Source organism: Corvus moneduloides, chromosome 7 (genome assembly GCF_009650955.1).
Source record: "Corvus moneduloides isolate bCorMon1 chromosome 7, bCorMon1.pri, whole genome shotgun sequence".
NCBI classification, from domain to species: Eukaryota; Metazoa; Chordata; class Aves; order Passeriformes; family Corvidae; genus Corvus; species Corvus moneduloides.
This window is the reverse complement of record NC_045482.1, coordinates 15156650-15184538: the sequence shown is the minus strand read 5'-3', so window position 1 is coordinate 15184538 and position 27889 is coordinate 15156650. Positions and strand designations below refer to the sequence as shown.

The 27889-nt window shown below is 39.0% G+C and overlaps 1 protein-coding gene across 1 annotated transcript in view; it reads left to right on the top strand.

The window, feature by feature from the left end:
- Window positions 1-3078: 3078 nt before the first annotated feature.
- ITGA4 (integrin subunit alpha 4) overlaps window positions 3079-27889 on the top strand; it is a 35141-nt gene continuing 10330 nt past the window's right edge. The window contains exons 1-17 of the mRNA XM_032114199.1: window positions 3079-3303; window positions 3393-3514; window positions 9430-9536; window positions 9631-9760; window positions 11104-11171; window positions 11820-11949; window positions 15363-15448; window positions 15781-15840; window positions 15934-16071; window positions 16745-16856; window positions 18001-18095; window positions 18470-18560; window positions 19911-19956; window positions 20326-20480; window positions 21810-21964; window positions 25082-25231; window positions 26506-26582. Of these exons, the coding sequence (XP_031970090.1) occupies window positions 3119-3303; window positions 3393-3514; window positions 9430-9536; window positions 9631-9760; window positions 11104-11171; window positions 11820-11949; window positions 15363-15448; window positions 15781-15840; window positions 15934-16071; window positions 16745-16856; window positions 18001-18095; window positions 18470-18560; window positions 19911-19956; window positions 20326-20480; window positions 21810-21964; window positions 25082-25231; window positions 26506-26582 (1907 nt within the window). The 5' untranslated portion in view covers window positions 3079-3118. The remainder of the gene's footprint in view (window positions 3304-3392; window positions 3515-9429; window positions 9537-9630; window positions 9761-11103; window positions 11172-11819; window positions 11950-15362; window positions 15449-15780; window positions 15841-15933; window positions 16072-16744; window positions 16857-18000; window positions 18096-18469; window positions 18561-19910; window positions 19957-20325; window positions 20481-21809; window positions 21965-25081; window positions 25232-26505; window positions 26583-27889) is intronic.

The following is a 27889-nucleotide window of genomic DNA, read 5'->3' as shown; positions in this document are numbered from 1 at the left end:
ACAAAATATACAAACTACAAATCTGATCTAGGTTTGGGGGGTTTTGCTGAGTTCTTTTTAACCCAGATCACTTCTCTGATGTGGTTAACTGCTCAGACTCTGAACACTATTGATGCCTTTTCCTGGTCTTAAAATCAAGAGTCAAACACGGTTAGAAGGGAAAAAGGGATTTTACCTTGGTATTTATTTTAAGGATCCTTAGGTGCACACGTCCAGGTCCAATGCACCGAAATGCACACCGCAATGCACACCACAAATCACACCCCTAAAAGACCTGGTATAACATTATAGGTCTTACTAATTAGCATATCTATCAAAAATTCCCCAGTGAGAGGCTTGAATGAGCCCCCCTCCCCAAGGAACCTTCCCCTGGATGGTTCTATCTTAGTTTACAGAATGTGTTCTGGAGAGGATTTTGGGGTCTGGGGCACACTGATCCCTAGCTACGAAGCTTCTAAAATGTGTAGTCTCTTAGCTGAACAAACAAGTCTAAGAATGTAGGCAAAAAGCACTAAGAATACAGAAGTTGTAAAAAGGTATAACAGGGGTATAAAAGAAAAGGCAAAAAATCTTCATGGCATCGCTATCAGTGTAACAGGGGCAGCAGTATGATTCAAGAATGAGCAGCAAGAGATGAGGACAGTCAGATGAAATGCATACATCTGCTATAAAAAATGCTGCCAAACTGTGGACTAATAAAATTAACAAATCATCCCACTGGCTCCTCTGAAATTGCCTTAGACGGTGAACCAAATTCAAGCACAAGAGCAAGTCACTGCGATATTTTCCTTGTAGTGTTATTAACCCACAAAGGACTGTGGGAGATGTGCTGTTCTGATTGCATAGCAGCAATATGTTTTGGGGAGATTTTTTTTTTTTTAATTTCAGGATAACTGATACATAAACTGATATATAACTGATATTTGATTTGTAAATACAGGTATCTGGCTTCCAGTGCTGGTTCCACCTTTTCTGCAAATTCTCTTAATCCCTAATAAGACTCAAGTTCTCTCTCCATTACTCCATATTGTCAGTTGCACTTATTCTGCTCTCTGACTGGTCCTGCACCTGAATGGTACTGAAACCTGCAAATATTTCTCATAATACAGATTTCTCACTCTCCAGTAATTTATATTCCACTGATTTCATTGATGCCTGGTGGATTATGATCACATCCACTCTAGCAGAGTCTAGGAGACAACACACAAATTTCCTCCTGATAGGTGAGGTACAGTTCTCAATTCCATATCATAGCTGATAAGCAGCTATTTATGTGCCAATAATTGAATCCCACGACTTAAGAATCTACCTTCTTCTGTCAGCTCGAAACCGTGCCACCATCTTAACATCACAACACGGCTCCTGCATCATGGTGGTGCAACCATGTTACAATTTCTCACCAACTAAACCACAATTTAGCATTTCAGTTCTGAATCATGCTTGTTTAGCTGCTTTAAAAATGAGGGGGAAAACTCCTTGAGCAGTAGAAATGCAGATTCACAGCTGCTGTTGATTGTTTTAACTCCTTTGATGTCAGTAATTGGAAGGAAGATGAATAGCAGCTGAGGAGTTGTTTGACTCCTTTACACAAAACAGTGTCATCCAGAGAAGCCCTCTGATGGCTCTAGAGATGAGGACTTAAAAAAAGATACACTGCTGACTGACTGTCGTATCTTCCACTGTGCTGATCTCATTCCAGAAACTACACATCTGCATGTGGTCAGGATGACATGTTTCACTCTGCATTGCCTCAGTGCCCCGCTCTGGTAGTTGCTCAGCGTTTTGCAGAAGTGTTAAATTTTTCACATTTCCTCTAACTGAATGGAAATGAAATGAGGGTTTTATCTCAACAATCTTAAAATGCCATGTTCTGAATTTCCATTAGGGGATGATATTCTGCCACCTCACGTTATTTCTAATGTGTATAATATTTGAGTTTAAATCATACTGGATTTTATTCCAGACATAGTAAGTAATCTTTGTAACTAAATTTTCATTTTAAAGTTTTGCTGTTCTTGTTCCTCAGGTTTGAAATACCATTATACATAGGTTACTCATATACAAGGATTATTATAGCTACAGGGAAGGCCCGGTATTCAAAGGACTTCAATGAGGCAAGGTTTGCAGATAGAAGTAACAGCCTTAATTTCAGGATGAACACAACTCAGTATGAGCTTAATCAAGAGTCAGCAACTGATTGCTGAAAACATGCACAGTAAAGCTCCTTGCTAAGATCAAGGGAGCCCTTTCAAGGCCTCCTAAATACCAGATCTCTTGCACAATGCTCATTTTCCATTGTTCATTTGCTGTCTGGAGTCATGGCTGCTAACTTTGTCAGCAACTGAAAAACTGAACAGGAATGTGAAAAAGTTACTCTAAAATGTAAAAGAAGCCATGGGGGGTTGTTCAGACTACATCACACATGAAAGGAAGGAGACATCAGCAGCGAGCAGTCTTGCACAACATGGGTAGGCCAGGCACACTGTGCTCTGCTTCTGCAGCACTGGTTTCAGGAACCAAATACCCCCCAGCGAGGGACAGCAAGGAAGACCCCCTCAGCACAGCGACGGTGGAGAAGGCTTTCAATACAGGGGTACTGGGATTTCTTCCTAAATCTAAAAGGAAAACTCAATATTCTCCACACTTCCTTTCCCAGAACACGGTCCTACGCTTGGGTGGAGCTGCAAGCCCGGAACTAGGCGGGAAATTTTAGGACAAGTTTGCAGTATCTCCCCCCTTTGCCGGCCCCGCCGGGCAGGTGTGTCGAGGTGAAGCGAGGGGGACGCGGCCCTCTCTGCCCCGCCGCTGCCGGGATGGCCGCGACCTAGGGGGCCGTGCTCTGCCCGGTGACACGAGGTCTCGGGGGCCATGTCCCTTCCGCAGCGTCCCCGGGGGCGCGGACGGGGCGGGGAGAAACCCGACCCCCGCCGCTTGGGAAGGGAGAGGGGCTGCAGCCGCGCGGGAGGAGGCGGCGGCGTGGCCGTGCGACTCCCCCATTCGGCGGGGACACCCCCAGCCCGGGCTGCGGAGAAGGCGACCCAGGGCGGGGCGCGGCGCGGCGCTGCCCTCCGCGAGAGGCGGGAAGCCGGCGTCGGTGCGCTGCCGGCCGGCCAGAGCCATGCGGAGCTGCGGGAGGGCGCGGGGCGCTGCGGGCTGGGCCGCCCCGCTGCTCCTGCTGTGGCAGTGCCTGCCGACGGCGCGGCCCTACAACCTGGACACGCAGCACGCGCTGCTCTTTCGCGGGCGCAACGGGACCCTCTTCGGGTACTCGGTTCTCCTGCACCGCCACGGCGAGGAGCGATGGTGAGTCCCCGGCCCGGCCGCCCCCGCGGGGGCCCGTCGCGCCTTGGCCCGGCCGCGGCTCCCCTCACGCTGCCGTCTCTGCCCCGCAGGCTGGTGGCGGGCGCGCCCCGGGCCAGCTGGCCCGCCAACGCCTCGGTGGTCAACCCCGGAGCCATATTCCGGTGCTGGATCGGGGGGAACTCCAGCGGGGAGTGCGAGCAGCTCCAGCTGGGTGAGTTGGCGGTGGGGCGTGGGTGGGGAGACCGCTGCGCCGGGCGGCGGCCGGGGACCGAGGGTCGGTGCCCGCCGCGTTGCGCACACCGCTGCTCCGCTCCGCTGCCTAACGGGTTGTGCTGGGCCCTTCTGGCTTAAACTGGCTTCTGCCTCTCGCTGAGGGGTGAGATCAGCGCTACTGCCCAAGGACTGTAGCGGCCGCATCAAGAGAAACATGCACCAAAGCTTGATTTGGGGAAGTTAGGTGTGACAGCTGCCCCTTCCCACAGCCGTTTCTCACCTTTCAGCCTCCGGGTCAAAAGCCCCATGAGAGTTTCGGTCTGACTCCCGCACTGCTCTGTGAAGAGCTAGTGCAGCTTTCAGGGCAGTGGGCGAATGCAATACTCTTGAGGATGGGAGAGTGGAAGTATATGTCTAAATCTTGTTTTCTTTGGCAAAGCCTTTCTTTCGTAGAAGCCACCCTAAAGTAACTCCGAACCACAGTTGCCTTGCTGATGGGTTCTCCCTGCTTGCAGATTTATTGAAAAATTGAGTTTCAGGGGAACAAAGCTATTTTTGACAGAATCAGTTTTTACAGGTCCTGCATTTAAGGTAACTCCTCTATCTCCACAGTCTCCATACTTAGGCGATGTAACTGGCTACACTTATCCAACTTTCAAGTGTTTGACACTTGTTAAAAAGAAGAAGGTTTTGCAATGGGTTACCGTGTGAACATGTGTGAATTGCTTTGGGCTCTCTTCCTGTCCCACTTGCATACAGAGCTGTTCACTCTATTCATATACTGTGTAGAGAATCTTCCTCAACTTTTACTCTGCCACCCTCTAACCGAGAGTATCCCATCCGTTGTTATGAGCCCAGTAAGGATTAGCGCGGGAAAGGCCCTGCTATCAGAGTATTTGAAAGCAATAGTGCGCCATGAAATGGTGGGCTGTCAGGGCAGAGCTCAGCATTCTGTGATAAAAATGGTAAAACAATTATTTCTCTACATGTCTGTGTGTAAAACTTAGAACTGACAGGTTCTGTGTTTTGCTACAAATGGATATAAAGAGTTATATTTTGTAGGTGGGCTACAAAAGCCTAAGATACTTCAGTGGTGTTTTTCTTACGGTCACATAAGAAAAAGACTAGCAGTTGCCACTAGAAAGAATGGCAATTAAATTTGTACCAGCCCAAGTAGCTTTTGCGGGGTTTTTTGAGTAATTTCATTCCAATACTATATCTATTGAAAAGTTATACATAAATAAGAGCTTTTTTTTTTTTCCGACTGCTTGTTTGTGAGAGGAGGCTTGCAAAAAGTCAAAGAGGTCAACTAAAGTGAAATAGAATATGCTGAGAGTCAGTAAACCCTTATTCTTGGATTGGTGGTAAAAATAGTCCTTTACTGTGTGAGGAAAGGAAAGGAAGGCTTGAAAGTTTCAGGTTCTTTCAAAACCATGCACATCTGCAGTGCCTCTCAATTTACTCATTTAGCCAATGGAGAAACAAAAGCTCCAAAGAAATAATATGATGGGTTTTTCCTCAATAGCTTAGGGGATTCTAAGTGAAATGATGCAACAGGCATATGAAAATGTTTATGTGGTTCCAAAGGCTTAAGTTAACATGGCCTCTATTCCCAGGTTCAGAGGCTGCAGGTTTACCCAGTGTAGTTTACTGTCCTGTCCTTTTTAAAAAAGTAGTTGCACCACATGAGATTTTTGCAAACTGTAGATTTTCTTTACTGCTAGATGACATCTTTGCATCACTGAGGTTCATCTGTAGCATTTCTGAAGTTAAATAGATGCTGAAAAGAAGTGCTGTATTGTAAAACAGGTCAATGAGGTCAATGAAGAAGCCAAAGGCAGCTGTGGTGCATGGGATGTGAACGAAGTGGGGTAGTATCTGAGGTCACAGAAATACACAAGGGAACTTGCAATTACGAAGCAGAACTTAATTGTCTCTCATCTAACTCATTCAAGTTTGGGTTCTGATCTCACAGAATAGGGAATTTCCTTAGAAAAATGTGTGGCGATGTATTACACTGCTGAACAGGCACAATGAAAATTAAGTGTTTCTATCTTGCTCTTAAATTATTGAAATCACATTTTGTTCTGGTAAAAGCATGTTTGAGGTGGTAAGTTTCCAATTATAAGTCATAAAAATGTGGAGGTGATAACAGGCAATAGAAGTGACTTTCCAAATGTTGGGCTTCTGTAATAAATGGATGTGAATTACTTAGAGACGTAATTATGTTAAAATACTTTGTGTTTCCTTTTCGCTAAAGTGGCCTTGAAACTGGCATAACTAATTAATGAAGGATTCATGAACAATTAGGAAGCCTTTGATCACACAAAACTGCTGTTGTATTTTTATATGTCACAAGTTCCTATCTGCTTCTTCAGTTGCAAGAGTTGCTGGGAATAGTCTTATGCTGCAGTCATGACAGTGTCTGGGATAACTCATTCAGACATATTTTAGAGAATTTTAATGTTGTTCAAGGTGTTGCAGGCCCTGGGCTGGTTGAAGAGCTGAAAAGAGCCGTGAGTTTCACTAGCAAGTCTTTGTCTTCCTAGCCTCTTACTGGCGCTTTTGTATCTCTCTCTGACTGATGAATAGAAAAGTTTTCAGAGTCTCTTCTCGAGTTTCGAGTTTTCGAGTACCTCTGTTTATGGTATCAAGTGTTCCAGACTGCAGACTTATTTGTATTTGGAGTATTTTTAAATAATGGCTTATGTTAGATGCAGAAGCTTGTAATCAAACTTCAGGCACAAACACAAAATACAGTGCTTCAGGCTGAAGCACTAACTGTCTATCTTCTAGTCTTGAATTTCACATCCTTGCCCATGTCAGTTTGGGGTAGTCACAGATTATGGCAGAGGAACTTACACAAAGTTCTTTAGACATTTTGACCTATTGAATTTTGGACTTACAAAATGTTACAGAAATTCTTCAATAGCACTGGCTCTCAGATTTAAAACAGTGATTGACTGGCTAAAGTATATAGGAAACAATATGTGCTATTTTCCATCCAGTCTAAAGAAAGAATTAGTTTTAACTACAAATGAATGCAGGAAATTTAGCGCATACCGTTTAACATAAGGCCAGAAAGCTCTGCCTGCAGTTTCAGTCTTTCTCCCTTCCTTTAAGTCTGTGCTACAATTAACCTGTGAACAAATTGCCCTCTAGCTCCCCCAGCTGAATCATTACAATGGTAAAGTGAGCAGTTAATGGTTTTCCCCAAAAGGCAGAGCTGTGTTTGTTCAACTTTGATTTTGGTAAGTTTGGTTTTTGGTAGTTTGGCTTTTTTATGTCGCTTGCATTGCTCATACCTTGCAAGTGATCTCTTTCAAATAGCCTTACCTATTCCAAGGAATATGAGATCTTCTGGACCTAGGTCTGTTACAGAAGTATGGAAAAAGGTGTCACTTAAAAATGTTTTGGGTAGAAGTCGTTTGAGGGGTGTAAGACAGATAAAACCTGTCAGATCTGTTAAAAGAGAAAATATTTCCTGGGTGAGTAAAAGTAGACTCTGAGACCCTGACATCTGGAGCAGGATATCAGAAGGCTTATCGCCTTTGCAGTAGGCTTTGTAGTTTTCATCAGTTAGCAGGAGGACCAGAGGAGTTCTTGGGGGATAAAATGGATCATGAGAGTCTGTTGGGCATGGAAAACACTGGAGCAAGTTATATAAAACTGGTTTCTCAGACGACATTGCAAACCTCTGTATAATAATCCTTGAGGCCAAAACCAGAAGTGGCTTTATAAGTTGTGACCTTATTTATATGCAGTTGCATTGTTTCTGTGGATGTGTTCAGTGGGGATTATAGCAGGAGTGTATCTTCCAGCTGTGTAATGTACACAGGCATGGGCAATTACTTATTTCTCAGTGACTTTATGACAGCACGTGCTTCTTTTCCCTGAGGCAACCAAGCTGCCATGTCCTCTTGAGCTTATGCAGTGCTGCTCTGTTGCTTGTGCAGAGAACTGCATTTTCTCATTTGATAAAGATTTTATAATGTCATACCCTGAGCAGGGACTCATCAGGGTGTCTGGGATGTCAAGTTATCACTTCTCTCTCCCACAAAGGTCTGTAATTTTCAAGGTGGTTGAATACTTGCCAGCCAGAGAAAGAGAGGAAACATAAGGCAGCAGGTCAGCAGAGGGCCAAAATAATTCTGAATCATCATATACTGGAGCAAAGGAAAAGGAGATTGCAATCCAATGAGTGTCAAGGAATGGTGGTGCTTTTTCTTTTTACAAACCTCTGAAACAGGCACAGAAATGAAGCACTAAGGCTGAACTTACTCATCTCTCACATCATCATTTTCTGGTTTTATTTGATTTACTGATAAAAAGTCTTAATCGCTTGGGATCTAAATTCATTGCCCTGATCTTCTCTACTTCCATTTCCTGCAAATCCACATAAAAGCAAGTCCCAGGTAAGTCATTGTTATAAGAGGATGGAATGCATTGCTAGAAGGGAGTTACCAAAGTGCCTTTTGCAGTTCAAAGGAGGACTAATTCTTACATGTGGGAGTGTAATGGAGTTTTCTTTTCTGAGGAGATTTCAATCAGGTTAACATGCTCTATAATTCATGCAAACTATGGAAATGTCTCCCTTAGGAAGTGAGAAGTTTTCCATGACATAACTCCAAAATTCAATTCCAAAACTAAATTCTAAACTTGTTTCTGAAAAGTGGTATATATTTAGTACATGGAATTTCATATCTCTGACATTAGCCAATAGGATAATCTATGTATTCATTTAAACTCTCTAATGCATTGGACAGTAATAAATGCCAGTTCTGCTGTCAGCACGGGTGTTTTGTTTGGTGGGTTAATTGTTGAAGGCTTTTTGGTGGGGCAAGGAGTGAGAAGGTGTGGGGTGTGATTTATTTTTTCCATGCAAACAATGTCCCATCAGCATTAGCACTCTGTGGTCTGTACTGGCATCCTCTTCAGGGTAACTAAACTCACCCTTAAACCTCAAATATTTTGGGTTCACCTGTAACTATTCAATCTGAGAAAGTCTTAAAAATTATGCAAAAGAATTTGTTCAAATGACATAATGTGTTTCTTTATTTTATAAGATTTTTTTTTTCCATGAACTGACATGCTGATGCATGGAAGGTACTGATTCAATAATTTGATTAATGCTTATTCATACAAACATCTTAAAAATGAAAAGCTTGCTTTATATAACTTAGAATAAATGTGTAGCTTCTCCTTACCCTGGGGACCATTACTACTTTCCAGAAGAAAGCAAATACTTGCTAACTTAGCAATACTGTAGCCTTTTGGGGTGTGGGGGCAGAGTTAGAAGAAATTTGCATGTATTCTCTCAAGGTTTTAAAAAATAACTCTTCTTAAGAACAAACACTAAGAGCTGCTGGTGAATAAGTGCAACAGTGAAAGGAGAATGCAGAACATGCATAGGTGATGATCTGGCACCCCCAGTAGAGATTGCAGATATACAACCTTTATTTGATAGCCATTTGCAATAGAGATTGTTTTAAGGTCTGCTATCAACAGATATGTAGTTGGAGAGATGTTTGCTTTAGACTAGAGTTTAGGTGGCACTCACAGGTGTTACTTGTGTTTCTTATGAACTTTTAGGCTGAAGAACACTTACAGAGACAGCCTTCACCAAAACTGAGTGTAATGTCACTTTCTATCTTAGTAATGATGGAGAAGCCAATCCTCCGTGCCAGCCTATCACATTCAGAGCCAGTATGCTCCTTTTGGCTACCCACAATCATACCTTTGCTCAAGAAGAAAGTAGGAAGTCTACATGACCTGTGTAAGACAGAGACAGAGGTCAGATCCACCAAATCCGAATTACTGCATTGTCCCCCCAGAGTTCTTGGGTGCTCCCGTTAGCCACCACATTGTTCTTCACTTCTCCCTCTGCTCAGAGCATTGGTCCTTGTCTCCTAGGCAACCCCAGTGGAGAGCGCTGTGGGAAGACTTGTTTGGAAGAGCGTGATAATCAGTGGCTGGGTGTCAGCTTGTCGAGGCAACCAAAGGAAAGCGGCTCTATCGTCGTATGTATTAACCATTGGATCTGCGTGTCTTGGTCAGACTGCAACGGCCTTTCGCATGCTTCCACATCAAATGCTGTCTGTTTTATATCCATAGGCTTGTGGACATAGATGGAAAAATGTGTTTTACGTGAAAAATGAACACAAACTGCCACATGGTATTTGTTTCGCCATCCCTTCTGATTTTCGAACTGAGCTGAGCAGGAGAATATGCCCATGCTATATAGGTAAGCAGAATGCTTGAGTCCTTTTGTAGGGAAGGGTGAGATACACAATTGGATGGTACAGTTTGTGAAAAGCCTGTGTTGCTCTGAGCAGGTGTTCTGCAGCCAAAGGTTTGGAGGCTGAGTGCTGATTATATGAGCCCAGTTTGTGATGTAAAGATGTTTATCAGTTTAAGGAAAAACTGCCTTCAAAAGTCAAAAAAAATTTATATATAATAACAGGGCATCAGAATAGCTTTTCCCTGGACTGCATTGCTGAAGGATGTGTGCTTCTCAAAAACAGGCCAGTAGAGGACATCCTCCTTTCCTTTACTCTTGTCATTTGCTTGCTCTGCTCGGGAGAGTCACACAGCAGAGCAGCAGAAATACCTGCAAGTAATTGTTGCCATCTGTTCCTTAGCCTTTGATACAAAGGTGCGGTGGTGCTTGTCACAGCATGTGTCCTTGTCCCTTACTTGCCTTCTGCCAAGCCTGCTGCTGTGGCATGAGACCTTCAGGGGTCTTTCCTCAGAGAACTTCAGGAGCAGAATAAGAGTCAAGACCTGAAGCTAGTAAATTATTCCATCCATGCTTTTCCATTCTTATCTACCACCCACCCAGGAGAGCAATCTCGTGCCCTGATCTCATGCCCCTGTGTCTTGCCAGTGCAAGGATCAGCTGATAATCTGACCTTTCTGTGCAGAGAGTGATGCCATCAACCATCCCACTGCTGGCTTTGGAGAATGTTACAAGGGATGGTGAAACCATGCTTTTATCTTTAGAGACTTTAGGTGTACAAATCTATGTATGGAATGAAGGGTATCCTGATGGCAGGCAGTCAGCAAAGAATTTGCAGGAAACCAGAGCTGGGACAGAGTGTTGGATTGCTGAGGATGAAAGCAATATGTCAAAGACTGCCATAAAACGAACACTTCATGGCACCAGTGGAGCACAGGGCAAGTTCTGTCAAGATACATAATCCTGTCAGTCAGAGTGTGCCAGAATTACAAAGTGGAAGGGTATCCAGATGTGGTGCTGAAACTATTTGGCTGTTTCATTCATGGAACAATTTTGAAAGGGAAGTATAGCCTTTAAAGTCACAACATTTCAAAGGCAGGTATGATCAAGTGATACATAGTGTTTTGAGTTTGTTACAATACTGTATTGCACCCAAAGGCCATAGAGTGGAAACCAGTGTTTTTAGTGTTATTACAGAACTGACAACCAACTTTTTGGGGGATGGGGGGGGATTGTGGTTTTTTGGGTTTTTTTTCCCTAAGTTGTCTCAACTTCTGTCAAAGGCCTGGTAACAAAACTCTGGAACTACATGCTTCTCATCCTTTTTAATATTTCTTGCCTATTCCCAGATCATGCACGAAAGTTTGGAGAAAACCATGGGTCATGTCAGGCTGGAATGTCTAGTTTTTACATTGAGGTGTGTATTAAAGATACCAAACGTCGCTCTGTTTATATACTGACTTTTATGTATAATATATAAAAGTGTATACGTAAATGCAAACATCAACACCGTATTTTATTGGGGGAGGGAAAAATCACTTTTCTAATTTTTTTTTAATTGAATATTGCTATGACTTGCATGATAATTCCCAAGTAAGCTTTTAACTTTTATTCCCAAGAATACTTTTACACCTTACTGAATGCAAAGTTATTTTTCATCTGGAAAAAAGGCATGGATATAGCAGAGGATGAAATTTTATTATTTTCTTTAATCTGCTTGATGTAACATTAGTAATGCTTACCTTCTTGCTTTACAGAGTAATATTCTATATTATTTAATCTCCATTCCACCCTAAGATTGTAATTTCTAAAAAACTCCTTTGAGAAGAGAATATCCTGTTTGTTTTTGTTCTTACAGTTCAAAGCTTTTAATAACCATATTTTTACAAAGTCTGGAAAATATTATCTGTAATCTAGTGGTAAACCACAGTGCTGAGCCAGATGCATCTCCAGTAGCATTTCATGGAATTCACAGGAGATCTAAAGAAAAGCATTTTACTTGTTTTGCTTATTTTCATGAATATTTCAATGTGAATAACATGGCTTTGTTTTACTTTTCTTTTAGGACTTAATTATAATGGGAGCCCCTGGATCATTTTATTGGACTGGTTCTGTTTTTGTATACAATACAACTGCGAATACAATCCACGCTTACACAGATTCAAATAACCAAGTAAAATTTGGCAGTTATCTAGGTACTTAAAATATTTAATACTTTACTAAAATATAAGCTAAATAGCTGGTCTTGGGATGAGTGCACAGTGTTTTTCAGTGTTTTCACTATTAACCCCAGAAGCAATGGTTTTAAAGATGTGTTCTGATTTTGTTAAATATTATTGAATTATAAGGCTTCCTCTCTGTTCTTTTTATGAAGAAACTTCTCCAACATTGGATTTCTGTTCTTATCATCTCTCCACTGACTTTTAATCATTTCTTGATTTAGAAGGTAGAGATGCTTCTGATTAGCAATGGTTTTCACTTCACTCTTAAGTCCGAAATGCTGCCAAGAGCTTTCACAGAAAAAGACAATGATTTTACATATAAGAAAAATCTGAAAAGATTGTTACAGTGAAAGCTGCAAGCAAGTCTTAATTGCATTGTCAATAAGGGGAAGTATGCTATGACCTTTAGAGACAAAGTTTCCTCCAATAGTTTTTTTTTTTTCTTTTTTATTCCAAACATATCTTGGTCTAGATATGTGGGAAGGCAAACCTCATCTATGAATGTCTGCAACCAAGGCCATGAAGTTCTATTCGTGTACCTATATCCAAGTAACAAGCTGAATTTAGGGCTACAGTTTGGAAAGGTTTATTCCAGAAAACATCAGCAGCTTCAGTCATTTCACAAACACTAAGAAAAGCTCATCTTTCCTTTCTGAAGTCCTGAGCAAGAATATTTTTGCTTGTGACCATTGGTTTTTGCGTTTTCCCATTCAGAGTTCCGGTTCACGTGGATAAACATTTCCTATTTCTGATTCCACTCCTCTGACAATAGGAAGTTGGCATATGTTATGAAATAGCTGTTGTGAAACATAGGAACTAACTAACACTTCAGAATTCAGTTCTGAGCTGCAAAGGCCGCAGTGCCTCTGCGGGAAAGTCAAGCAAAAGAGAAGCTGTGTCGTAAAAGGGGATCAGGCACGCAGATCCTTAGGGTCAACCAGTAGCACTTCTAACCTTTCACAGGACAAAAGAAAAGCTTCAGAGAATGCTCCAGCTTTCCAGTAATAATCAGCAGAAAAACTACTGCACCTGTCTGGGGAAAAAAGTTCATTCCAGATTTCTGCTTCTACAAGTATAAGAACGAGAATTTCTGTAATGAATGAGTCAAATCATTGACAGCCAGAAGCCAGATACAGGCAAATGGGTGAAAACCTGCGTAAGGACTATGTTGGAGAGAGTGTAGGGAAGGCCTTTCCACACAAATGTGGTCTCTCTTAGTTTCCTTGGCCATCCAGAACATGAAATCAGCTGGAGTTTGCTTCCAAATACTGCTCTAGTGATCTGGAGCATGTTGGCTCAGCACAGCCATATGTCTTCTAAACTTGCCCTTCTACAGGAAAGTAAAGAAGGGCACCATTAACTCATCTGTGTGTCTTTACAGTAGCACCTGTGATAAACCTTGAATTTTGCATTTTCATGCTATACTTTAACCTCTGCTTCCTTCCTTCATAATAATCCATAGTGTGGTTGAAAGAATTTAAAGGTACCTTTCTTCCCCTCCCTCAGCTTCTGTCCCATCTTTGTGATTGTTGAAAATAAAAACTTGTTCAGGGTTAATTCTGTTACCAAATTTTTTTCTTAGAAGTCTGAGTTTGTTTTTTCCTTAAGTAATGAATAAAATTATCCCTACCAAGTGGTGGAAGAGTGTGACCAGAGTGTAATTCAAGCACACGATTAGATAGAATTATCTATTTACTCTGTTCTTCTTCTGGTAGGGACAAAGAAGTTGGCATCTTTATGTTTTTCATGACACTGTTAAAGAGTAATAATTAAGAAACTAGAGACTACAGGAAGCGCAAACGTATTGTAGCATTTTCCATATGTTGGAAGAAACAAAGCTGTTCATGTACCAGACAACTGAAAGAAAGAAGGAACTTAGAAAGACATTCGTAATACATAACTCTAGGTAATATTTTCTTCACTACTTCAGTTTCTACCCTTGGAGAATTGTAACTGACTTTTATAAAAGGAATTTTCTGAGTTATTCAGTCTTTCAAATCAGCTGGCCCTGATGAAAGAGTAACCTACGGTAATTAACAAAGTGCCTTAAAGAAATCATAAAGTAAAAGACAGTTCCTTTTAGAAATCTGAGGATGACAAGTAACATTTCAGAAAACGGAAACTGTAGTAATGGTAAAGAGAAGAAAACTATGGAGTTGGAAATAAAAGTTCGTTTCTCTATGCCTTTCAATTTAAAGTGTCAGTTATGTGATTTCCCCTCCCCTGCCAAACATTCTCATACCATTAAAGAAAAATGAGGACTATGCGATTACTGTAATTTTTGTGTATGTTTGGCTTTTTTTTTAAGTTCTTAAGAATTTGTAATGTCTAACTTTAGCAAAACCAAAATAACTAGAAAATAAATGACAGAGGAGGTAAATTAAGGTTTATACTTAATTTTTTGTTGAGTAAATAAAAACTAGGTGTTGACCTTCAAGTGATAAATTTCCCTGATCATCTCTTTTAGCTTAAAATATGAAAAGAAAAAGGTGTCTTAATGGGAACTTGAATTCTAGGCAGTTATTTTCACAGATGAAAGATTCAAGGCTTGTTCTCATCTATCCAAGATGATTTTTCCATTTTCTCTGCCTGCTGTGAACATCGGCAGTCATTCAGTAAATGCAAGAGTAGCAGAATATGTTATCTGTCTTTCCTGTTTCAGTTGAGCTGTAATGTATTCTGGAAAGAGTAAGGATGACTTGTGCAGCTACAGGTTAAGATGTTAGCCTTTGTTTTGCCATTCTGTGTCTGGATGTCTGCAGCAAAATATGGTCCTGTTTAAGATCTGTCTCCACGCACAGAAAGGCTTTGGAATGTTGATTTATTTACAAAAGCTACTGTAATAGTTTTTTATTACATAATCAGGCTTTTGCAATTCGTTCCTGACATTTTCATGTGTTGTGTCCATGGTGCTCTGTGTGTGTATGTGCATCTAGAAGTAGCACTGCATTTAATTTTTCTTCAATCCACCTACAATAGTCAAAGTGTAACAATTGAATCAAGTATTACGACATTGTAGTGCATGTACTTTTGATCATTTTTATTTGTATTAATAATATGGACACCTGACCCATTGCAGAATATGCATTAACAGAAGGTGTTTGCAATTTATTTTATTTTCCTTTGAAGTATGGCAGATAATTGAGTTCTTGGGAAGAAATTAGTGTTTCTGACACTTTTTCTTGCTTGATGGAACTTACTGTTTGTATTGACCTTTTACTTGCACTTCAAAAACTTTCTGTTCTTTTTACATTGCTCACTTGCGTGAGGTCTGAATGTCAGACTTACAAAAATTTATGGTGTTGACAGATTTTATACAGCATGCTCCCATTCTTTCTTTGTTATGTAGCATTTCCAGTATTGAATAGTGCATTTCTAATTTGCAGGATATTCTGTTGGAGCAGGACATTTTCTGACACCATCCAGTACAGAAGTAGTTGGAGGGGCTCCCCAACAGGAGCAGACTGGTAAAGTAAGTGATTGTGATATTGTTTTGAAGACTATAACCACACACAAACACTCATGATCTTCCAATTTAGATTAATATATTAAAGACAGGTATCAGATACGACTTCTCATGAGGGGGAAAAGTTGAAGAAGGAACTAGCGTAGATAGTCTAGGTAACATTGATATGAACTATGGTGTTAAAAAAAGGTGTGCAGGTAGGAAATAGGGGATAGCTGTACTTTGTGATATTGTGCATTGTTTTGCTGATCCTGTAGCACCTGCTGTAGAGAAAACACTGAGAAGTATTTCAGATTACAGTTTTCTGAGTGCCACTTTTATTTTTTTTTTCATTTTAGGCATATATTTTTAGCATTGAGAAGCAACTAAATATCCTATTTGAACTAAGGGGTAAAAAGGTAAATGTTTTGTATTACTTTTCTGCACCTTGTAACTTCTAGCACATCTTCATCAAAATTCAAAAATAATAATGATTTCTTGTCTGCACACAGCTTGGTTCTTACTTTGGAGCTTCAGTCTGTGCTGTGGACCTGAATTCAGATGGCTTCTCAGACTTACTAGTTGGTGCTCCAATGCAAAGTACCATCAGAGAAGAGGGAAGAGTTTATGTCTATATTAATTCAGGTTCTGTAAGTATTTTCTCTTAAAAACACATGGCAACACAGCCGTTCTGGTTTAACAGGCGAAGAGGAAGAGTTTTCCTCTCTTCGTATCCAATATTTCAGGATATGGGAAAAGCAGCAGTAGAGCTGTGATGACTACCCAGGAGGCGTGCATAACACACCCCCAAAGGCTGTGGTGTCAGCTGTAGCACAGTTACTCACAGCAGTGTTGGAACTGAAGACAGACTGGGTTAGTTTCCTAGGAGCTGTAGGTGGTGACAGCCTGGCGCTGCAGCCCCTTTCCAAGCTCTCCTCCACTACTGTGCTTCTCGCTGAACTGCCGTGTGAAGAACAGCTGATTAAGCCCTTCAGAAACAAACAAGGAATGAAACATTTGCCTGCTGTTACTGGTACCTGTCAGGAAAGAGACTGGTACTCCTCAGCTTTGCAAATAAAGTGACTGGACAGATCATGCATTAAAATTAGCTTCTTTTTTCTGAGGTTCAGTAGTGGAAGTGCAATCACTTTAATATTCTTACACTAAATACCATAAAATATGTTTGAAAATGCTTGCTTCTACTCCAAGGAATTTGGTGGGATTATATATCTACTATCCAAGGCAGTTTTAACATTTTGAGTAATGTTCCAGGTCACCTGGAAGATGCTCTGTTAATGTGCCATTGACTCTGTTTTCCTTCAGGGAGCAAAGATGGTAGAACTGAACATAGAGCTCAGTGGGAGTGACTCCTATGCAGCGAGGTTTGGAGAGTCCATAGCCAATCTAGGAGACATAGATAATGATGGCTTTGAAGGTAAGAATACAAAGAAAACCAATTTCTCAAAAGAGAAATTGGGTAATATAAAGTATTTCTTCTGTAGTAATTAAAAAGCAGAGCAGAGCCAACTTCTTTAATGATCTAAACCATCAGTATCAGCCCTGTAAAGATAATGGTGTGTGTGTTGGTGTAGAATCTGACCTCAAGAATGTGTGTGTAATTTTGATTGGCATGATTTTAACTTGACTGTCCCATTTTCCTCTCACCAGTAGAGAGACATAATGTGTTTTGTGTGCTTTAGTTACCACAGTATGGATTCAGTCAATGTGGATTCAATCAGGGAATTGTTCAGTAAAACCAAACAGTCAGAAGCTTTGTGTTTCTTGTGATTTTGGTTTGGTGCAGCATAAAGTATTTCTGATTTGCAGGTAGTTCAGGTTTTGCTTATTTGTAAATGCAAGTTTGCAGTTACTAATAGTGACTTTCAAGATGGTTTAATAACCTCCCCCCTCTCTCCCCTGGCTATTTCAACCATGGGGGTTTTTGGTAAGGGCTGTTGAGGATGGATTGGTGAGTGGGTACATTCATTCAGTTTATGAGTTGCTGCACCCCTCTGGGGTTAAGTAATCTAGGCATAAAACATATCCCTTTGTACCAACCAGCTACCTTCATTTCCTCGTTAAATGCCTTTTCAAGCTCATTATTGACCGTTATGGACATTTCTTAGAAAAATAAATGGTTCATTTTGGCACTTTATAATAAGAGTACTGTATTTCAGTGACCTAACCCATGTGGGAAGGGCAGGAAAACCATCACTGTTCCATGAATACAAGGCTTTTTTTTTTTCTTTTTGTAAAGATCATGATAATTTTGGCTATTTGCGTGGTAACCTTTTAACCTCTTAAAGGTCAAAATTAGTATTGCTAGAAATAGACTTCATCTTTAACATAATAGCTGTATTTGATTGTTGCTTTTCATACATAGTAACTAAGGTAGAATCAGATTACTGGTCTGTTTTGGTTTATATCTTTGTTTGCTTGTATCTATGTTCAACACTGCCTTTGAATTCAGGCAAGTGAATCGGGTCTGGCATTGCATGCATCAGGATTTGCATTTCTTTTAACTGTTCCTTGTTCATATTTCCTAGTGAACTGATCATTGCTAAATTTTTTTTCCACAGATGTGGCAATTGGGGCTCCGCAAGAAGATAATCTAAAAGGGGCTGTTTATATATACAATGGGAGGAAAGATGGAATAACACCATCATTTTCACAGGTGTGCTTTTTCAATGCAAAATACCCAATACAGAAAAACCCTAAGTTTAAATCTTAGAGGGTTTTTGCTTCATTTAACGCTGACCATCTGAAGGACTTTAAAAGACTTCAGAAAATTTTTACATGTTCTGTGATTTCCAGTCATAACATAACCTGTAAGAGTGAAAAAAATTGTTTTGGGGGGCTTTAGACAAGGTTTATGGGATTTTACATATTCAGTAATTGAGGAGTGTTATTTTCAGGGTTATACTTTCACAGTTAAGTCCATAACTGCATTCAGCAGCAGGATTGTTGTGCTAACATTTTTCACTGGAAATTGTAACTCAGAGATTAGTTTTCCAAGAATAATTTTCTCTTTTACATTTTTCTTCTCAGAGAATACAAGGACAAGAAGTCAGTAATTCTTTAAGCATGTTTGGACAATCCGTATCAAGTGGCATTGATGTAGATAACAATGGTTATCAAGGTAAATTAAACAGTTTTGTTTATTTTTCATTTTTTAAAGAATATAAATTCATAGGGAACAACCCTACTGTGCTACTTGATACTTTTAACAAAAGCAGAATCTGTTATTGAGATGACATGTCACATCTCATATTTTAGGAAGAAAAAAGAAGAGGTAAAGCTGAGGCCAAGCAGTCAGTTTTCACGGTCATCTAACTATTATTTAAGGCCTGATAACAATGTAATAGTATGATCATAGTGCACAAAGAGGAAGAGAAATGTGATTTATATTTTTAAAGTAGCCATCTCATCTGATAATGTCACAGTGAGCTGGTTTGGGCACTGGAAGCGTGTTTGTTGTCCAGACCGGTGTGCTAACCTAAATATATTGCTGGCCTTCCCAGAGTCTGGATTTTGACAGGAGTCATGGGCTCCTTGACTCTGAGTGAACAACACTTTAACCTCACATAGGGCTCATGGCTGTGAATTAAGACCATTGTGGTGTTCTTGTGGCCGTGACAAAGTAATGTTAATTTGGTGTAAAACAACTTCACTTTTTCCAAGTATATATTAATTGCTTTTTACATTTCATCAAAACATTTTGACATTTTGCAGACAAGTGTGATGTCAGGGCAGGTATGTCTGTCTGGCTCTTGTGGATGTAAAAGCACAAGGTTACCGTGAATTGTGTGTCGTATATTTGGCTCTGTCCACAGAAATGTTATCCAGGTTAATTTGTAATGCTGGGCTAAAAGGTAAGTTACAAGTAGTTTGCTGTCAGGTGAGCTGTTGGTTACTAATCTGGAAGTCACATCCTCAGGCCCTTACAGTCATCTGACAATTTACTTTCGCTACCTCATTTGAGAGGTATATGTACTGTCTATATTTATTTCCTTCTTGCACGATTAGGTGTCAGTCTGGAGTAAAGTAAATACTTTTTTCTATCTCTCTCTATGTATAATTTCATACATAAATAGAGATAAGCAATTCTGCTTTATATATATATATATATATATATAAAAAACAATGTGCATGTATAGCAATATTGAATATCTGGATGGAGAAGAAGGCAAGTATCTCCTATTTAGCTGAATTGTCCTTCAGTATCAACCACCTAAACTGCTTTTCTTTGATTAAGAAATCAAATCATCACATTATCAATATCTGCAAGTCCAGGAAATTAGCATGCATCATTAATGGACAGTGGACAAGTATTTGAGGAGCCATCTTTGAGTATTAGCATACCCCTTTTAATAAAAAAAGGGAAAATGGTGTTTTTGTGACCAAAAGGTGAATATGCTATAACGTGCTTGTACCTGACAAGTAATTCCTGTTGACAAATTATGCTTATTGATATTTTTTTTTTGTGCAGATGTAGCCGTTGGTGCATTTTTCTCTGATTCTGCTGTGGTGTTGAGGTGAGATTGCTCCATTTCAGTGCTTTTGAAGACCATATAATTTAACTCAATTTTTTAAGTGCAATTTAATAAAACTCAGTAGTGTAATTTAACCTCATTATATTCTTGATGTCTTGAACTTCAGTCATTAGGCTCTAGAAGGCTCTACAAATGAAACATTTAAATAAACACCTTGAAAAAATGAAAATATCATTCTGAAACTTACTGAGACAAAAAATAATGTACATAGAACAATTTGAAACTATCTGAAAAATGCAGATAACTTCAAAATTATAATTCTAAAATATAAAAATAGGTTGTCAGAGATGGTTAGTTTTTGCAGCTATTTCTGGCCACTATTTGTGAACACTTACTCTTTTCTATTCGTAGAACAAAACCAGTGATAATTGTTGAAGCTTCTTTAAAACATTCTAATTCAATAAATCGAACTAACTTAGACTGCATGGAAAATGAGCAGCCTGCCACCTGTATGAATTTGAAGATATGCTTTACCTATAGTGGACGAGAGGTTCCTGGTTATATTGGTAAGCTACTGGAAGAAAAAGACAGTATATGTATTCATTTTAAATGTACCTATTTACAGAATAATGCTACTGGTATTTATTAGACCATTAATCTAAGTTCAGTATAAAATGAAAAGCTGAAAACTTTTTTTATGTCATGATTACCCTATAACATCAAGCCATTATGCTTCTGTTCAGTTTAGAATAACTTACATCTACTTTGAGAGACAGCAGCATTAAAAGGGTGATATTTAGGTGTCCTCTAACAGCAGTCCTCCCAGGCATGGACCAAACCAGATGGGACTCCTGTGGGATGCTGTCTTCAACTTAGCAATAGAGAGAAGATATTCCTTCATAAACCAGCTCAAGCAGCTGATCATGCAATTGTGGGACATTATGTGAAACAGAGGGAGTTCCACCAAGATTACTGAAAAATAAATCTTGTATTATATTTTATATAATGCATGTTTTGCTCTTGGCAAAACCAGGTATTGCTAGAGGCAATATCTATCAGAGGGAATATTAATGGAGAATTAATTTAAAATAATTTACTGTCTAAATTTGACTGTATTGCCTGAGTGATTTTAACCTACTTGTCATGTGCTATTTGTAAACTGCAAACAGCCCTGCAAGTACATGGTATATAAAATTAAATTGCTTAACTCTTCTGTGTGAGAACATTCAATAACCTTTGGGAGCATGTTACAGAGAACATATGCATTGATGACCTGTAAAGTTGTCTTTTGATCTTTATCAGATCTTTTGAAGCTCATATTCCTTTTGAAAGATGAGCAGTCAGACTGGGTCACCCTTGCTGGACTTTTACATAAGACTTTTTAACTTAAAAAAGAACTAGTAGAAACTGTAGATAACCTAACTCTTGGCAAAAATTTATATGTTATAGATTTGTAATGCTCTGAAACTTGCTTGCAACTTGTTATCATAGCAATTCATACTAACTTAAATAGAAAAAACAGTGAAGTTAAACAGTATTTGTCAGTGTGTGTTGACTTAACTGTTGTAATTTACTGTCAGCCCTGTAACTAACTGAAGTGGGTTTTCTATAAACAGATTTTGGTAGAAAACTATGAATAAAACCTGATAAACTATCCCTGATACTAAAGCATGTATCAGGGAACAGCCATGAAGCAATCAATTTTCAGGGTACTAGAAGTTTTTATTTCATATGGATTTATGTCAGAGCATTTTTAAGCAGAGCATTTTAAAATGGATGTTACAGAACATACTTATGGAAGTGAGTCAGAAATTGTAATTTCTACCATAAATTCATTAAAATTGTAACACTTAAAGATTTTACAACCTTTACTTTCCCTGGGTTTTATTTTGTAGTATTGCTTTATAATCTGAGTGTTGACGTGAACAGAAAAGAGGATACACAAGCAAGATTTTATTTTTCCTCCAATGGAACATATGATACAATCTCAGGAAAAGTAAAGATTTACAGCAGTATTACTGCCTGCAAAGATCATCCAGCATTTATGAGGGTAATGTAGTTTTCAGTATGTATTGTCCTGTAAATCCTTTGTTCTCCTTTGAAAAGCAGACCTGCTGTAAAAGGACCTATTCTGTTTTCAACTACATCACATCATTTTGGAAGTAAAATATTTGTATTCAGATCTTCCACAGTTAATATGTTGTAATTCTGATGCTTTTTCTGGGGAAGTCAGTGGGTCTGCCATCTCTTACATTGGTGACAACATGCATTATAATAATAATAACCACAGTGATGAAGTTGGGCCATGAGCATTTTTGAAATTTTTTTCATCATTTTTATGGATGACAGATCACACATAGATTGAGGTTGGTTTGGAGCAAGCAAGAAGATATGATATAACATGCATATTCTACTGAATGTTTCTGATGGAACTTTCCTATGTACTGCTTAATGCAATATCTTAAAACTTGTTATTTTTGTGTTTTGTCATTTGTAACTATTTCAAAGAACACGTGTATGGTCTTGCTCCTGTTTTTATTGTGAGCAGATAAGGTAGACTTGGCTAAAAAAGAAAGAACCCACTCCTGATCTACAGGAAGTGAAATGAAGACCGTTGCTAGAAAAGTCTGTAGTTCAAGGTTTATAGTGTGGTGTGCTTTGTGAATTTGCTGCAAGGAGCCAAATGCTAGCAGGGTGTGAAGAAGAGCACTTGCTTGGGCTTGCTTGATTTTTTTTCCTTCAAGGAATGCAGCCCTCCCCCATAATCTGAAGGTGGAAATGGGGTAGGAAGATCACTCATGAGAGTTCCACAAATGAATTTAGAGCTGAACAATATGAAGAATGTGCACTGTGCTGAAAAAGTGATCTCTCTACTTCTCTGCTTACAAACGTGAAACCTGCACAGATATGTCTTTCTCCTGGACCAGATTAGTAGTGAATGTGGTTACAGTTCTCCCTCTGTGATGGTGCAGAGACAACTTTGCTGTAGAAAAACCTGCTGATAGCAGTGCTTCAGAAGAGAAGCCACCGAGATAGAAGGTCTGCCAGAACAATGGGCACAGCAGGAGGCAGTTGGAGACCTGCAGGGTGTTGGCCAGGGAGGCCTGTATCAACACCAGGATTAGATGGCACCAGCTGCTGGGTTGACTGTTGGTTTCTGCAGAAGTAGAGTTTGATCCAACAGCCACCATCCTTTGAAGCTGAGTATGGTACTGACCCAGAAGTAAGTTAGTAAGAATCTAGTCAGTAAGATCTTAACTGCCAAAGTAGTCTCAAAGTCACTGTTGCCCTGGAGGGTATGAACTGTTGTGTTCATGCTTGATGTATCGCTCTGAGAGATGAATGAGGGACTTGTCTTGAAAGTGGAAAAAAAACCCAATAATCAGGACAAGGATATAATATTTTTAAGGCCATTCAATGAACAAGAAAAAGCTAGTCACTTGTATTCTATCAAACATCTTAGAAGCTTGTCTTCCAAAACAAAAATTTTGGAAAAACTTCGAAGCCCTAAACCACAACTAACAATAAAAATTAGTGGACACAAAGGAACCATATTTTATTAAACTCAGAAAAAATAGACTTATCTCCTGTCAGACCTTGTTTAAGGGGGAGGAGAGAGGGAGTATTTAGATGTAAAGGGGAAATAAGGGCAATAAAATAATGGACTAGTTTGCCTAGACTTTTCTTAAAAATCCTCAAGGTAGCAATTCTGTGACCTTTTGAAGCAAACATCTATCAGGGTGAATGGTGCAGTTGATCCTGTACAAAGGCTGGAAAATAAATTTAATTTTCTACAGCTACAAAAAAACCTGCAGGGAAATATTCTTCCATGTATTTTTCTTCTTCCTTGGTTTCACTTACTTTTTGTTTATGACACCATTAGAAGCAAATTCTTCATCATAAAGCTTCAGGATAGAAAGGAAAGTTTATGTTACCTACTGGAAAATTGCCCAGATGGATCTCAACTGATAGTTGCACCTAAGTGAATGTTGCTTGCAGGAGCAATGGCAAATTGCCACTTACTTTGTAAGAGTTCTGTAAACTAAGAGAGATGTGATTGACAGCTGACCTTGTACAGATTGCTGTACCAGCATTAGCAGGTATTTGTGTAGGAGGAAGGAATTGATTTGCTCCATCACTTCCTATACTCGCTCATTAGTATTTTTTTTCCTCCATAGAATTCAATTTTCTTTTTAATTCTTAATTAATAGCATTATAAGCATCTCCTTCCACCCACTGAGGTTTCTGTGCTTGTATGAAGCTCCTAAAGTTAAGTAAGTGTGAATGTCTGTCAAGTACAGTCCTTGCAAGAGACAATATAAATTTTATATATTTTGAGTAAAGGCTAATTAATAGCTAATTAGTATAATGGAAGTAATATAAAGCAGATGCAGAGAAGACCTTGTGGAAAATTATTGTGAGTTACATAATACGGGATTTGGCCAGTACAAGCTTGCAGGTAAGAATTAAAATAGTGGCCATGTGGAAGGACAATCAGTCTCTGTCTATCCCCTAGACTTAGGCAGTAATTTAATCAGGTTTGTTACTGTTGGTGCTTCAAGCTGTTCAGTTTTCACAAGTAGGTAGTTTGGGTTCTGATCTGAACATTGCTATGCAGGCAAGGCTTCAAGTACAAGTAGTCATTTATTGAGGACTTCAATCTTTTTAATACAGAATGGGAAATAAAGAGGCAGAAAAATAAAATGCAGTCATGACCTGATTTAGTGGTACTGTGGGAGAACTCATTTTGATTTCATTCATAAATACCCATGGAGTTTGTCTGGCCATATTCCACTGGTAGACTTTCTCCATTTTAGCCAACTTTGCCTATTTTTCTACTTGGACAGTGCAGCATTTCATAGGTGTGTGAGGCGGGATTATTGACAGAAGTAGGCTCACTATTCAATAAGTTTTCTCCTCTTGGAAGAATCATCTATTCTGAAATGCCTGATGCTGTCATTGAACATATTATGCTTTTATGCATTTCTGATTGCCTCCTTCAGCAACAAAGATGTCTGGAAAAGTATATGAGCCATATGGAATTATTTTACATATGAAAAATAAGCGTTGCTGTTTTAGTGAGTTCTAGGCAGCCTTATAATTTTAAAACATAAGCATACATGTTTTGTCTTATATGATTAACTCATTAGGTTTCTAATTTTCATAGAAAGATGTAAGGGATATCTTGACTCCTGTACATGTTGAAGCAAGTTATCATCTGGGGCATCATATTCTACAGAAAAGAGATGCTCAAGAATTTCCACCACTTCAACCTGTTCTTCAACGCAGGAAAGAAAAAGATGTTATAAAAAGCAAGGTTAGTGTATGAGTTCTCTAAAATAATAACCTTTGCAGAACTTGTATACCATCTGTATTATGATTTTAAAATAAAAAAGGTATGTGCAGAGAACTTGCATGTAGTATGTGTGTAGTACTATATGCCTCAGAACACACATGTATGAAATTCACTCTTTGAATATCCAGTCTTTTTCAACAGTATGAGTCTCTTTCCAATATAAAGTTATACTTTAAAATTATTTCTGTGTTAAAAACACAATAGTGTGTTGGTATTGACCTTGAAGTGTTTGAAGTGTTGATGTTGCTGGAATATTAGTTCTGTGAAGGTATTGCAGGTTTTCAAACACGAAGTTTGTGAGGGGAAAGAAAGAGTGTGTTCTGTATCCTTTAGTAAGTATGAAATTAACCTGTTTTCCCCAAAAAAAACCCAGCTTATTAAGAGACTTTGACTTTAGCGAAAGTCAGAGTGTGCTGAATTTTTAATTTTTCACAAATAGTTAGCTCCCCAGGAAAGTAGTCAGAGCACCAAGCCTGTCTGAGTTCCAGAAGCATTTGGACAATGCTCTCACATATGGGCTGTGACTCTTGGGGATTCCCTGTGCAGGGCCAGGAGCTGGACTCCGTGATCCTGATGGGTCCCTTCCAACTCAGCTTTCTCTGTGATTTGTGTAACTGAGATACAGTTGGCCATAAGAACTCCTGAGATACGTAAAAGCTTCTTTTAAAATGGCGTGCTTTGACTTCTTGTTTTCATTCAAAATTCTGTTTTAGAAACCTCAAACTTATAGAGACAAAAAGAGGGTGATGTTGAATACAGTGACATAAATGTACTCTGTAACATATTGATAGCCAAGGCATGGATACCTGCAACTCATGGTGTCTCTACTCTCATCAAACCTTACTAACTATGATGAGTAAAGGCTGTGTAATGAAATTAGTGCAAAAATTAGTGTGCTATATCATAGGAGAAACTGCACAGACATCAGTTCTGGATCTTCTAAAACATTCTGCCCTCTTTATGTACTGCTGTAAAAAATTGTCTGAACATACACCCACAGGTTTAACTGTGAGAGACAGTCTGGAAAGCCTCTTCACTGTTACTCTGGATGCACAGAATGTGTTTGGAAAATGGAAAATCATAGCCTGATTGAATTGTATGTTAGGAGTAAGAGCTATTAGAGACTTCCTGATCCTTAGTTACTAGGTGATGGGTTTCTTTCTTTGGAAATACTGTTACTCACTATAGGAAGCATAAGACACTGAAGTGCCTTTTTTTTAATTTGGCTTTTACAGTTTATTTTTGCAAGATTTTGCTCCCAAGAAAATTGTTCGGCTGACTTGAGAGTTTCTGGAAAAGTTGTTTTTCCAAAGTAAGTATAACGTAGGTTTCATTTTTTTGGACAAGATCCAGTAAGATTTTATCTTAATTATTCCTTACTCTTTTGTAAATAAATAACAATAATTTGCAAAAGTAGACTACGGACTCCCTAAGAAAATACAAGAAGAAAAGTTGTGCTTAATTGAAGACTATCTTTAAATCAGAAATCTTCCAGGAAATGTAACAGAAATATATATAATTGAAGAACTGTTATGGCATAATTAGAAGATTTTACAGCTCATAAAATACATCTTCACAAAAACATAAATTTGTGCTCTACACTTCATGTATAACTGGGCTAAGATAACGCTGCATAGTGCATACTCAGTATGCAGACATTGTAACTATTGGCAAATTGACAAGTTATTGGTTATTTCTGCTGCTCTTTCTGGAGATACTGTACGAAGTCTCAATCAACAGTATAAAACTGAAGATGTCATATTCTTAAGCAGAAGAGCCATTTAACTGTTTCAAGTTGTATTTTATCATCACAACTTTTTCTTTATTTCAAAGTAAAAAATATAGGTAGTTGGTGTGCAAAAAGAGGAATTGTACCTGTTTTAAATCCCAGACACTTAGATATTTTACATGTGACCTGGATTTCTTGTCATTCATCACTTTTAAAGTTGCTTCTACTTAAATCAAAATACTAGGTTGAACAACCTAAAATGGCATCAAAAGACGCTGACAGTCACATAATGCAGACTAATCACACCTGTATAATCCTTAGCAAAAACTTTGTCATCTTCATAGATTTCAGAGTAAGATGAGTATTTTTCTCCCTACTTTAACACCTAGCCTGTTGCACGAGTCTTAAGCCCTTTCATTTTCTTAGGCTGGATGGTTATTTTATTTAAACACTCATAAACTTTTCAGAAAGAATGATTGTGCAGAATTTTCGTTTGTGACATTAGCAATGCAGTTTTTTAAGTACTTTGAAGCTCTAAGAAAGGAAAACAGATTACAATATACCTGCTTGACATTAGGCACCAGTAGCAGATTTGCAGTGTGAATAAATAGTCTAAATATCTTGATAAAGTGTTAAGTATCACCTTTAATTACCTTGTGCCCCTGGAATCTCAATTAAAAACTAGTTAGCTGTGAAGCGATAATTTATTTTGTCTAGACAGAATGCATTCATTATCCTTGAAGAGCAAAGCAAACACCTTTGGTTTTAAAAGAATGAAATCAAATAGGGATGGCAATGCAATGCTTTATTTACTGAGTAACAAGTCTTCATGCATACACTATCGTGTTTTGTTTAAATTGCGTCGATTTTGGCCTGCTCTGTAAATTTCT